This window comes from Odocoileus virginianus, chromosome 3, assembly GCF_023699985.2.
Source record: "Odocoileus virginianus isolate 20LAN1187 ecotype Illinois chromosome 3, Ovbor_1.2, whole genome shotgun sequence".
NCBI classification, from domain to species: Eukaryota; Metazoa; Chordata; class Mammalia; order Artiodactyla; family Cervidae; genus Odocoileus; species Odocoileus virginianus.
In genome coordinates this window covers 39,656,266-39,669,791 of record NC_069676.1, presented here as the reverse complement: position 1 = coordinate 39,669,791, position 13,526 = coordinate 39,656,266, and the positions used below count along the sequence as shown (strand labels likewise).

The 13,526-nt window shown below is 40.4% G+C and overlaps 1 protein-coding gene across 1 annotated transcript; it reads left to right on the top strand.

Moving 5' to 3' along the window:
• The first annotated feature begins 2,004 nt into the window (after window positions 1–2,004).
• Window positions 2,005–2,949, top strand: LOC110152609 (olfactory receptor 2T4-like). The gene has a single exon (XM_020916400.2). The coding sequence runs from the start codon at window positions 2,005–2,007 to the stop codon at window positions 2,947–2,949; it is 945 nt and encodes a 314-aa protein (XP_020772059.2).
• Window positions 2,950–13,526: the final 10,577 nt, after the last annotated feature.

Below are 13,526 nucleotides of genomic sequence, written 5' to 3'. Positions count from 1 at the left end.
AACTCTTTATGTTGTAAACATAGATGCAATTCTTTGTTCTCAGAGATGTGGTTTAGAGTCCCTTTATTGCCCACCTGAAAATATCACAACATTATTGTCTATATTCCAATATAAAATAAAAAGTTTTTTTAAAAAAAGACATCTTTGTTGTTTTCTAGACTTTGGGAAGAAGTTCTAACCAAGCCAAGTTTCAAAAAGAGCATCTTATTATTCAGGCTTCCTTGGTGGCTCAGTGGTAAAGAATCCACCTGCCAATTCAGGAGCTATGGATTTGAACCCTGGGTCAGAAAGATTCTCCAGAGAAGGAAACGGCAGCCCACTCCAGTATTCTTGCCTGGGAAATTCCATGGACAGAGGAGCCTGGTGGGCTACAATCCATAGAGTCCCAAAGAATCAAACACATCTTAACATCTTTGTTGTTCTCTAGGCTTTGGAAAGAAGTTCTAAGCAAATCAAGTTTCAAAAAAAGAAATGTATTATTCAATATAGTCATAAATATTTAAAATACTGGCTTCAGATTTACACATTCACCAAGGTATGCTCAAATTCATGCTTGAATTTGTAAATTCAACATACAATCATAAAGGCCAGGGCAGGGCTGCATAGAACCCTCTCCCTAGTCACTCGTTTGTGAGATGAACTCAGCTCATTTGCTTACTTTAACACAATGCTATCATGTTGGAAAATCACTTTGTCAATTCTTTAAACTTAGAAATATGTATGAGATAGCCATATCCAGAGCTGGAAAATTCATGCTCTTCATTTTGATTTTGCACAGGCCACCTCCCCTTAGTCAAAAGTCCAGCTCCACTCCACTCCTTGCTGAGCAGCTCTAGGACCTTAGTTGTGCATAGAAGTTGGAGGAGCTGAACAATGAGGCCAACTTGGATTTGGAAAATCATGGAAAATGCCAGCAGATAAAGAGTTTCTTGGAAGTAGAACATCAATGTCAGCACCAGGAGCATGCGATTAAGCCATTTATATAATGATACTCTGCTAGGAATTCTGGTTTTTATCCCTGTTTTTTCAACTCTCTCTCTATGTATAGAAGCTTTTCATCCTTTTCTGTGTCCCATAAACTCTGACTGAGTGCCTGGTACTTGCCAGGTACTTTATTGGCACTGAGAAAATAATACTTAATCAATACATTGCCCTCAGAGAACCTGCATTTTCATGGGGGGAACAAACAATAGATAAATAAACATGCAAATAATAGTAAGGTTTCAAATGATGAAGGAATGTAAAATAAGGGTGAGGGAATAAAGCAAGCCAGTGATATGATTTCAATAGAATGGTCAGGCAGACATATCATTGGAATAATGTTCGCGAGAAGGTGGATTGAAAAAGGATACTTCTTCCATCACAAAACTGCTACTTGTCATTCTGTGTTTCCATCATGTCTCTCCACTTCCCAGATTTCTCCCTTATCCTTACTTATCCCACCTTCTCTTCTTGACATCTATCTACAGAACTAGGCAGTAAAATTTCTCACCCATAACCAGGCCACCTGCTTTGCGATCTGTGAGTCCCCTAAGAATATATCTAGACTTAGTTGGAGAATCTACAAGCAATAAATATGCCAACATTCCAGATCCCAGTGGTGGCTGCGCATTAAAACCCACTTTGGAAGAAGTCTGGGTGTATATCACACCACCAAGATATATGGAATTTTCATACTGAATGAAGATCACACTTCTAATTCTTATGAAATTGTAGCAACAATGTGCCAAACAATGCTAAACAATATGACCAAAATATATTTTCTTTATTTGCATTGACTATCTTTGTCAGATGGATTGCTAAATAATGTTTTTAAATATTAGTGGATGACAAATCATTAATCTTGCCCACATTTAAATATACTATTATATATTTGAATTCACTTCATAAATATTTGATTTTCAGGAAAAGATAAAAGTCAGTGATATATTTACAAAGGAAGAGCAGTCTCACTTTCTGTGTTTTTCTCCCTTGATCCTTCAGATCAAACCAGTCAACTAAGACATGAAGCAAGGAAACGAATCCTCCATTACTGATTTCATTCTCCTGGGCCTCTTCTCAGACTCCAGGCATCCTGGCCTTCTCGTCACCATAATTCTCGTTATTGTTGGGGTAGCCATCACTGGAAACTCAGTCTTGACCCTACTGATCTGGGGTGATGCCCATCTTCACACCCCTATGTATTTCCTACTCAGCCAGCTCTCTCTCATGGACCTCACCCTAATCTCCACCACTGTCCCCAAGATGGTCACTGATTTCTTTTCTGGACAGAGTTTCATCTCTCGCATTGGTTGTGGAGCACAGATATTTTTTTATGTGATGCTAGGAGTGGCTGAGTGTGTTCTCCTGACACTCATGGCCTTTGACCGCTATCTGGCCATCTGCAACCCCCTCAGATACCCAGTCATCATGACCCCCAGAGTCTGTTTGCAAATGGCCATTGGTTCATGGGTTGGGGGTATGCTCATCTCCCTTATGCACACAGTTTATGCCATGAATTTCTCTACTTGTGACTCCAGAAAAATTCACCATTTCTTCTGTGAAATTATGGCCCTTCTGAAGCTCTCTTGTGAGGATACCTCAACCTACGAGAAGGTGGTATTAATAACTGGCATTGTTTTCCTCCTTATACCTTTTGGACTCGTCTTGGCCTCCTACATCCTCATCTTTCTCACTGTCCTCCATATGAACTCCACTGAGGGCAGACACAAAGCTCTGGCCACCTGCTCTTCCCACCTCAGTGTAGTGAGCCTCTACTTCGGTCCAGCTATGATCATCTACATGACCCCAGGTTCCTCTCTCCCCACAGATGTGGACCAGCGTCTCTTTGTGTTTGATGTTATCATCACCCCCATGCTCAACCCCCTTATCTACAGCCTGAGGAACAAGGAGGTACTGGGGGCTCTGAGGAGCATTCTATGGAGAAAGTTGATATTTATGAAAAGATGATGCTGTTTTTTTCTAAAAACACTCATATTCTCTACTGTTCTCCATTTAATGCTGCTGCTACTAGGAAAAGCTTATCTCTGGATTTCAGTTTTTCAGCAAGGATACCAAAGAAATGACACTCCTTTCTGATTTCTAATGTGAACTATACTAAAATGGCAACAAGAAAGTTGCTATTTAACACTGCTACCTTGGAGAAATGTCTGTTTAGATCTTTGGCCCATTTTTTGATTGGGTCATTTATTTTTCTGGAATTGAGCTGCAGGAGTTGCTTGTATATTTTTGAGATTAATCCTTTGTCTGTTTCTTCATTTGCTATTATTTTCTCCCATTCTGAAGGCTGTCTTTTCACCTTGAAAAGATGCTCAACATCACTCATTATCAGAGAAATGCAAATCAAAACCTCAATGAGGTACCATTACACGCCAGTCAGGATGGCTGCTATCCAAAAGTCTACAAGCAATAAATGCTGGAGAGGGTGTGGAGAAAAGGGAACCCTCTTACACTGTTGGTGGGAATGCAAACTAGTACAGCTGCTATGGAGAACAGTGTGGAGATTCCTTAAAAAACTGGAAATGGAACTGCCATATGACCCAGCAATCCCACTCCTGGGCATACACACCAAGGAAACCAGATCTGAAAGAGACATGCACACCCCAATGTTCATCACAACACTGTTTATAATAGCCAGGACATGGAAGCAACCTAGATGCCCATCAGCAGACGAATGGATAAGGAAGCTACGGTACATTTACACTATGGAATATTACTCAGCCATTAAAAAGAATTCATTTGAATCAGTTCTAATGAGATGGATGAAACTGGAGGCCATTATACAGAGTGAAGTAAGCCAGAAAGATAAAGACCAATACAGTATACTAATGCATATATATGGAATTTAAAAGGATGGTAACGATAACCCAATATGCAAAACAGAAAAAGAGACACAGATGTACAGAACAGACTTTTGGACTCTGTGGGAGAAGGTGAGGGTGGGATGTTTTGAGAGAACAGCATCGAAACATGTATATTACCAAGGGTGAAACAGATCACCAGCTCAGGTTGGATGCACGAGACAAGTGCTTGGACCTGGTGCACTGGGAAGACCCAGAGGGATAGGATGGAGAGTGAGGTGGGGGGGCGGATCGGGACGGGGAATACATGTGAATCCATGGCTGATTCATGTCAAGGTATGGCAAAAACCACTACAATATTGTAAAGTTATTAGCCCCCAACTAATAAAAATAAATGAAAAAAAATAAATTAAAAAAAAAAAACAAAAACAAAACAGTTACCCAATTTGACTGATCATAACATAAATATCCAATTTTCCTAGGGCTCATGGATCAAATTTCTTAGGAAGGTGACATAGGCATTTTTTTTTTTTAGGCATATATATTAAACAAGCTTTACATGATTCAAAATAACCTGATTCATAACATGGTCCTGGTGCACCTTTTCAATCACATGTTCTGCGCTGGTCATCAATACACTCTGTTCTGTAACCATATAGGTTTATCCAGCTTTGGACTTTTCAGACGATTTCATGAGTCATTATTTTTATCCTTAGAGTAGAATGACTTGTACCTCTATGTTCGTCTATGGACATGTCATTCCTCTTGGGACTTTTACTTTGGTTTATTGTTGTTCTTCAGTCTCTCAGTCCTGTCTGACTCTTTGTGACCCCATGGACTGCAGCACGCCAGGCTCCCCTGTCCTTTCCCATCTCCCGGAGCTTGCTGAAACTTATGTTCATTGAGTCAGTGATGTCATCCAACCATCTAGTCCTCTGTTGTCCAGTTCTCCTCCTGCCTTCAATCTTTCCCAGCATCAGGATCTTTTCCAGTGAGTAGGCTCTTTTCATCAAGTGGCCAAAATATTGGAGCTTCAGCTTCAGCATCAGTCCTTCCAATGAATATTCAGGACTAGTTTCCTTTAGGATTGACTGGTTTGATCTCCTTGCTGTCTAGCACCACAGTTCAAAAGCATCAATTCTTTAGTGCTCAGCCTTGTTTATGGTCCAGCTATCACATCCATACATGGCTACTGGAAAAATCATAGCTTTGACTATATGGACCTTTGTCAACAAAGTAATGTCTCTGCTTTTAATACATTGTCTAGATTTAATATGCTGTTATGCTGCCACTTTGGTTATCAGCTCCTTTATTACTGATTCCATAGTTTTCCTTTAGCCCATTTTTATTCTACCTTTTATTATTGTTGGATCACACTGTCACTTTCACAAACAGCTTGTAAGCTACTTAGGATTAAGACTTAGTCATCGTTGAATGGTCTATGGGTTTCTTGCAATTAACAGCCTTTGAATAAACATTTGTTGGATTCAAATGTCTTAAATTTTCTTCATATTAATTTGAGAATTTTGAGAGCAAAATAGGTGATGGCTTTTCTTAATTTCAAAATATGTAAGTCAGGACTCACACTGGAACATGATTAATGTTGACCTAAGTAAAATAGTAAAGCAAAACAAATAAAAATAAATTAGTAAAATATTTAGAGACAGATAAAGGAGTTTAAAGATGTTTGAAGCAGAATTAGGAAAAATGAAACTCTCATCAGGAAAATAATCTAGGACTTCCCTGGTGGTCTAGAGCAGGGGACACAGATTCAGTCCCTGGTCTGGTAAGATTGCACATTCTGGGTAATGATTAAGCCGTGTTCCACAACCACTGAGCCTGCTCTCTAGAGCCCACGAGTCACAACTACTGAGCCCATGTGCGACAACTACTGAAGCCCACACACCTAGAGCCTGTATTCTGAAACCAGAGAAGCCCTTGCTTGCTGCAATGACAGAAAGCCCATACACAGCAACGAAGACCCCGTGCAGCCAAAAAAAAAAAAAAGAAAGAAAGAAAGAAAAAAAGAAAGACAAGATTGGGTGCATTCAGGGTGGTATGACCATAGATTGGAATTTACCTGCATTACCATAAATATTAGTAGATGACTATATGGTTTTACAGAAATGTATAATCTTAGATGTAAGAGGGAAATGATGGAAAAGTGAGACTTTTTGTTGTTTTGGAAATAACTTACAATAAATACTGGTTTCAGCTGAAAGACACATCTAATGGAATTTCAAGTTTTAGTTGACTTACCATGTAAACTAGCAAGTACCACACATTGTGTCAACTAGGTCATGTCATTTAATCTCAGAGTTTCATTTCCTTGTTAATGTAATGTAAACATTGTGCTACATGTATGTTTCTCAATCTTGCCTTGTTTTAAGAATCACTTAGAGAATATGATTTAATAGGTCTGAAGGAGGGGACAGGTGTGTTTTATATAGGCAACTATAACTGTAATTTTCAATAGGCAACTCTAAAATACTTTATTTCATGGAACTCTAAGAATCAAACTTTGTATCGCATAGTTAACTTCTCAGACTCTATAAAGTAGAAAACATGGAAGCAAAATTTATTCTGTCACATACCTGTTAATAACCTACTTCTTCAATGAATGGGTCTAGGCAATCTTTGGAGTCAAAGTATTTTATTTAAGGGAAAAAAGCACAACTTCTCCTCTGAAAAGATTAACAATTTACAGGGTTAAAAGAAAGATTTATCCACAAATAACTCTGCTTTAAGACATATTGCAACATCCACTGTGATAGATTGATAAACGTGAAAGAGGTAGGGGAGCAGTGGGTGCCAACTGTGAGGGCCCCAGAGGAGGGTGCATTTAAGCTGGGACTTCGAAAGCGGGTGATTTTTCAGTTAAGTAAAACTGAACTGCTCTTCCTCTATCCACTGGTTTTTGTAAAACATAACTCATGTGCCTTATTCATAACCTTTTCACAAACATCACACTCAGAAACCTCTTATAAATTGTTGTACCTAACATTATTCATTATTTTTTCTTCCATTTTTATTGATACAATTAACATACAGAACTGCGTAAGATTGATGTATACAGCATGATGATTTGACTTACATATAGTGAAATGATTACCACAATAAGCTTAGTGAACATCCATCATCTTGAGCCTTGGTAGGGAGGCCAGAGGTCCCCAAGCAGTAGGAGGAAATAAAACTGCAAGTGGCAGACATTTTTTTTTTTCTTCTTTTCTCTTCTAACCCTGTAACCCTGTTGTCATGACAACACCTGGTTCACACTGAACTGAACTTTATCTCAAACCTTGAGCTAACCAATGCGTTTTTCTTATGGAAATGTTTTCTTAAGTTATGCCAATGAGCTATGTATTTGCTTGGAGATGTGCCTTACTTCAAGACTCATGTCAATTGTTTTATGGCCGGGGATGACACACCTTGTACCAATGCTATCTTAAAATACATGTTGTGGGTGAGGGGCCTGGTGCAACTCTGTTTTGAAGCATTTCTTTTCTCTAATGAGCAGTTTGCTAAGCCTGGCATGTTGCAATCCATGGGGTTGCAAAGAGTTGAACAGGACTGAGTGACTGGACTGAGCTGAATTGAACTGAACAGGTAAATAACTTCTTGCTAAAAACTACCTAGGGGACACTCTTTCTGTCCCCTTCTGATGTCTATGTCAGAAGCTTTCTCTATTTCTTTATACTTTAATAAACCTTTATTACACAAAAAGCTCTGTACTATCAAGCCTTGTCAATAGCCCCAGAGAGAATTCCTCTCCTCCAGAGGCCAAGAATCCTCCTGTCATTCATGGCTCATAGCAGTAAACTTTCAATCTCATATAGATACAAAATTAAAGAAATAGAAAAAAAATGTTTCCTTGGCATGAGAACTCAGGGTTTACTCTTGTAACCACTTTCACATATGACACTGCTGTTGTTGTTGTTCAGTCTCTAAGCTGTCTTCAACTCTTCGTGACATTACAGGCTTCCTGTCCTTCACTATTTCTAGAAGTTTGCTCAAATTCATGTCCATTGAGTCGGTGATGCCATCCAACCATCTCATTTTCCACAATTCTCTTCTTTTGCCTTCAATTTTCCCAGCATCAGGGTCATTTGCAATGAGCCAACACTTCCCTTGAGGTGACCAAAGTATTGGAGCTTCAGCGTCAGCATTAGTCCTTCCAATGAATATTCAGGACTGATTTCCTTTAAGATGGACTGGTTGGATCTCCTTGCAGCCCAAGAGTATTCTCCAGCACAATTGTTCAAAAGTATCAATTCTTCCACACTCAGCTTTCTTTATGGTCCAAATCTCACATCCATACATGACTACTAGAAAAACCACAGCTTTGACTAGATGGACCTTTGTCAGCAAAGTAATGTCTCTGCTTTTTAATATGTGGTCTAGGGTTATAAAAATTCTCCTTCCAAGGAACAGGCCTCTTTAAATTTCCTGTCTGCAATCACTGTCTGCAGTGATTTTGAAGCCCAAGAAAATAAAATCGTCACTGTTACCACTTTTTTCGCTTCTATTTGCCATAAAGTGATGGGATTGTATGCCATTATCTTAGCTTTTTGAATCTTGAGTTTTAAGCCAGCTTTTTCACTCTCCTCTTTCACCCTCATCTAGAAGCTCTTTAGTTCCTCTTCATTTTCTGCGCTGACTCAATGATTGCACTGACTCTCTCACTGAACTCAGGTATCATCTGCATAACTGAAGTTGTTGCTGTTTTTCCCAGTAATCTTGATTCCAGCTTATGAATCATCCAGCATTTTCCATAACATAATGTGCATAGAAGTTAAATAAACAGGGTGACAATATACAGCCTTGAGGTACTCCTTTCCTGATTTTGAGCCAGTCTATTGTTCCATGTCCAGTTCTAACTGTTATTTTTGATCTGCATACAGGTTTCTCTGGGCTTCCCTGGTGGCTCAAATGGTAAAAGTCTGCCTGTAATGAGGGAGACCTGGGTTCTATCCTTTGGTTGGGAAGATCCCCTGGAGGAGGGCATGGCAACTCACTCCAGTATTCTTGCCTGGAGAATCCCCATGGACAGAGGAGCCTGGTGGGCTACAGTCTATGGGGTCGCAAAAAGTCAGACTCAACTAAGCAATTAAGAACAGCACAGGTTTCTCAGGACAGAGGTAAGGCCATCTGGTATTCCCAACTCTTTAAGAATTTTTCACAGTTTCTTGTGATCCACACAAAGATTTTAGTATAGTCAATGAAGCAGGACTTTTTCTGGAATTCTCTGGCTTTCTCTATGATCCAACAAATATTGATGTTTGACTTCCGGTTCTTCTGCCTTTTCTAAACCCAGTTTGTATAGCTGGAAGTTTTCAGTTCATGTACTGCTGAAGCCTAGCTTGAAGGATTTTGAGCATAATATTACTAGCATGTGAGATGAGTGTAATTGTGTGGTAGTTTAAACATTCTTTGGCATTGCCCTTATCTAGGACTGGAATGAAAGCTGACCTTTTCCAGTCCTGTGGTCACTGCTGAGTTTTCCAAATTTGGTGACTTATTGAGTGTGGACCTGCTTCGTTTTGTACTCCAAGGCCAAACATGCCTGTTACCATGTATCCCTTCTTTTGCATTCCAGTGCCCTATGATAAAAAGGACATTTTTAAAAAATGTTAGTTCCAGAAAGTCTTGTAGGTCTTTGTAGAATTGTCCAACTTTAGCTTCTTTAGCATTGGTAGTTGGAGCATAGAATTGGATTACTGTGATGTTGAATGGTTTGCCTTGGAAATGAATGGATATCATTTGATCATTTTTGAGACTGCATCCAAGTACTGTATTTTGGACTCTTATTGATTATGAGGGCCACTCCATTTCTTCTAAGGGATCCTTGCCCACAGTAGTAGATATAACGGTCATCTGAATTAAACTTGCCCATTCTTGTCCATCTTAGTTCACTGATTCCTAAAATATTGATGTTCATGCTTGCTATCTCCTGCTTGACCACATACAGTTTACCTTGATTCATGAAACTAACAGTCCAGGCTCCTGTGTAATATTGTCCTTTACAGCATCAGATTTTACTTTCACCACCAGACACACTTACAATTAAGCACTGTTTCTGCTTTGGCCCAGGCTCTTCTTTCTTTCTGGAGCCATTTCTCTTCTCTTCCCCAGTAGCATTTTAGACACCTAACGACCTGGGGGCTCATCTTCTGGTGTCATATCTTTTTGCCTTTTCATATTGTTCACGGGGTTCTCCAGGCAAGAATACTAAGTGGTTTGCCATTCCCTTCTCCAGTGGACCACATTTTTATAGAACTCTCCACCATGACCTGTACATCTTGGTTGGCCTGTCACGGCATGGCTCATAGCTTCATTGAATTACACAAGGCTGTGATCCATGTGATCATTTTGGCTAGCTTTTTGTGATTGTGGTTTTCCTTCTGGAGTTTGTGGGACTACAGTTCTTGCTTCATCTGTCTCCCCTCTGATGAATGTGGGTAAGAGTCTCATACAAACTTCCTGTTGGGAGAGACTGGCTGTTGGGAGAACTGGGTCATGCTCTGGTGGGCAGGGCCTTGCTTAGCAAATCTCTAATCCAACTCTCTGCTGATAAGTGGGGCTGTTCTTCCTCCCTGTTAGTTGTTTGGCCTGAGGTGACTCAGTCCTGGGGTCTATAGACTCAATGGTAGGGCTAATGGCAACCTCCAAGAGGACTTATGTCAACACATGCCTCCCAGGACTACAGCTTCCAGTGCCCCTGTCTCCATGGCAGGCCACTGCTGATTCACATCTCTGCAGGAGACCCTCAAACACCCACAGGCAGGTCTGCCTTAGTCTCTTGCGGAGTCACTGCTCCTTTCCCCTGACTCCTGGTGCGCACAATATTTTGTTTTTGCCCCCAGTCCTGTGGAAGTTCTGTAATCAAATCTCATGAACCTTCAAAGTCAGAATCCCTGGGAATTCCAGGGAATGTTCAAACTAAACACACAATTACACCCATTTCATGTGCTAGGAAGGAAATGCTCAAAATACAATGCTTTAAGCTAGGCTTCTGCAGTATGTGAACTGAGAAATTTCACATGTGCCAACTGGATTTAGAAAAGGCAGAGGAACCAGAGATCAAATTGCTGACATCCTTTGAATCATAGGAAAAGCAAGAGAATTCCAGAAAAACATCTACTTCTGCTTCACTGACTCTGCTAAAGCCTTTGACAGTGTGGATCACAAAAAACAATGGAAAATTCTTAAAGAGATGAGGATCCCAAACCCCTTTACCTGTTTCCTGAGAAATCTATATGAAGGTCAAGAAGAAACAGTTAGAAACCAGACATGGAACAACAGACTGGTTCAAAATTGGGAAACCAGACATGGGACAACAGACTGGTTCAAAATTGGGAAAGGAGTACATCAAGGCTGTATATTATCACTGTGCTCATTTAACCTGTATGCAGAGTACATCATGTGAAATGCTGGGCTGGATGAAGCACAAGCTAGAATCAAGATTGCCAGGAGAGCTGTCAATAACCTCAGATATGCAGATAATAGCATTCTAATGGTAGAAAGTGAAGAGGAACTAAAGAGCCTTTTGATGAAGGTGAAAGAGGAGAGTGAAAAGGCTGGCTTAAAATTAATGAAACACTCAAAAAATGACGATCATGTCATCCAGTCCCATTACTTCATGGCAAGTAGATGGGGAAAAAGTGGAAACAGTGACAGATTTTATTTTTTTGGGCTCCAAAATCACTGCTGATGATGACTTCAGCCAGAAAATTAAAAGATGCTTGTTTCTTGGAAGAAAATCTATGACAAACCTAGACAGCATTTTAAAAAGCAGAGGCCCCAGTTTGCTGACAAAGGTCCTTATAGTCAAAGCTATGGTTTTTCCAGTGGTCATGTACAAATGTGAGAATTGAACCATAAAGAACCATAAAGAGAGAATTGATACTCTCTAATTGTGGTGCTGGAGAAGATTGCTGAGTGTCATATCATTTGAATGGTGTGGAGCTAACAGGTTAATTCTAAAGGAAATCAACCCTGAATATGCATTGGAAGGGCTGATGCTAAAGCTGAAGCTCCAATATTTTGGCCACCTCATGCAAAATGCCAACTCATTGGAAAAGACTGATGCTGGGAAATATTGACGGCAGGAAAAGAAGAGGGCAACAGAGGATGAGATGGTTGAATGGCATCACTGAATCACATTTTCACTATCATTATTGTGAATTCTTTTTCTGGAAGGTGGCCTATCTCCGCTTCATTTAGTTGATTTTCTCCGGTTTTATCTTGTTCTTTCATCTAGGGCATAATCCTCTGCCTTTTTATTTTGTTTAATTTTCTCTAATTGTGGTTTTCATCCTGTAGGCTGTTGGATTATAGTTATTCTTGTTTCTTTTTTCTATACTATGGGGGCTGAGGCTATCTAAGAGACTTGTTCAGATACCTAATGGGAGTGATTGGTGGTGGGAAAAACTGGGTCTTGATTTGGTGGGCAGAGCCATGCTCAGTAAAACTTTTTAATCTGATTGTCTCCTAATGGGGGGACTGTACTCCTTCCTGGTTAGTTGTTTGGCCTGAGGCAACCAAGCCCTGGAGTCTACAGGTTCTATGGTAGGGTTACTGGCTTCCCTAGTCGGGCTCAAACCAATGGGCGCTTGCCAGAACTACTGCTATCAGTGCTTTTGTTCCCAAGGTGAGCCACTGCTGACCCACACCTGTGCAGGAGATCCAACCAACACTCACAAGTATGTCTGGTTCAGTCTCCTGTGGGGTCACTGCTCCTTTCCCCTGGGTCCTAGTGGACACATGGTTTGGTTGTGCCCTCCAAGAGTCGAGTCTCTGTTTCCCCAGTCTTATAGATGTTCTGCAACAAAATCCCACTGGCATTCAAATCCAAAATCCCTGGGAATTCCTAATCTCTTTGCTGAATCCCCAGGTTGGAAATCCTGACATGGGAATCAGAACCTTCACAACAGTGGGAGACATTCTTTGGTATTATTGTTCTTCAGTGTGTGGGCTGCCCACTCAATGAGTATGGAGCTGGATTTCATTGTGATTGTGCCCCTCCTACCACTTCTTTATTGTTTCCTCCTTTGTCTTTGGATGTGGGTTGCCTTTTTTGGTGGGTTCCAATATCCTCTTGCTGATAGTTATTTAACAGCTAGTTGCAATTTTGGTGCTTTGGCAGGCAGAGGCGAGTGCATGTTCTTCTCTGCCTACTTGAACCATCTCCATTCATAGGTGCCATAATCTTCAGTTTGGTTCAGTTCAGTCAATTAGTCATGTGACTCTTTGAGACTTCATGGTGCAGTCCATGGGGTCACAAAGAGTTAGACATGACTTAGGGACTGAACAACAACATGTTTAAAAACAACTGGACTACATGATGATGTTTTACTTTTATTTAGTTTGCTTTACTTTTTCTATTTCATATTCAATGCTCCCATTTCATTTAGATTAGTTTCCAATGTGTCTGTCTCTTTTGTTGTTGTTCTCAAGGCTTTATCAAGCTGAGTAGAAAAGTTTGTATATGTATGTACATTGTAGTTGTCATTCAGTCACTCAGTGGTGTCCAACTTTTTGTGACCCCCTGGACTGAAACACAACAGGCTTCCCTGTCCATCACCATCTCTCGGAGATTGCTCAAACTCATGCCCACTGAGTCAGTGATGTCATCCAGATATCTCATCCTAGGTTGTCCCCTTCTCCTCCTGCCTTCAATCTTTTGCACATCAGGGCTTTTTCTAGTGAGTCCACTCTTTGCATCAG

Coding starts and splice junctions, on each gene's coding strand:
- LOC110152609 (XM_020916400.2), top strand. CDS start 2,005: ATGAAGCAAGGAAACGAATCCTCCATTACTGATTTCATTCTCCTGGGC.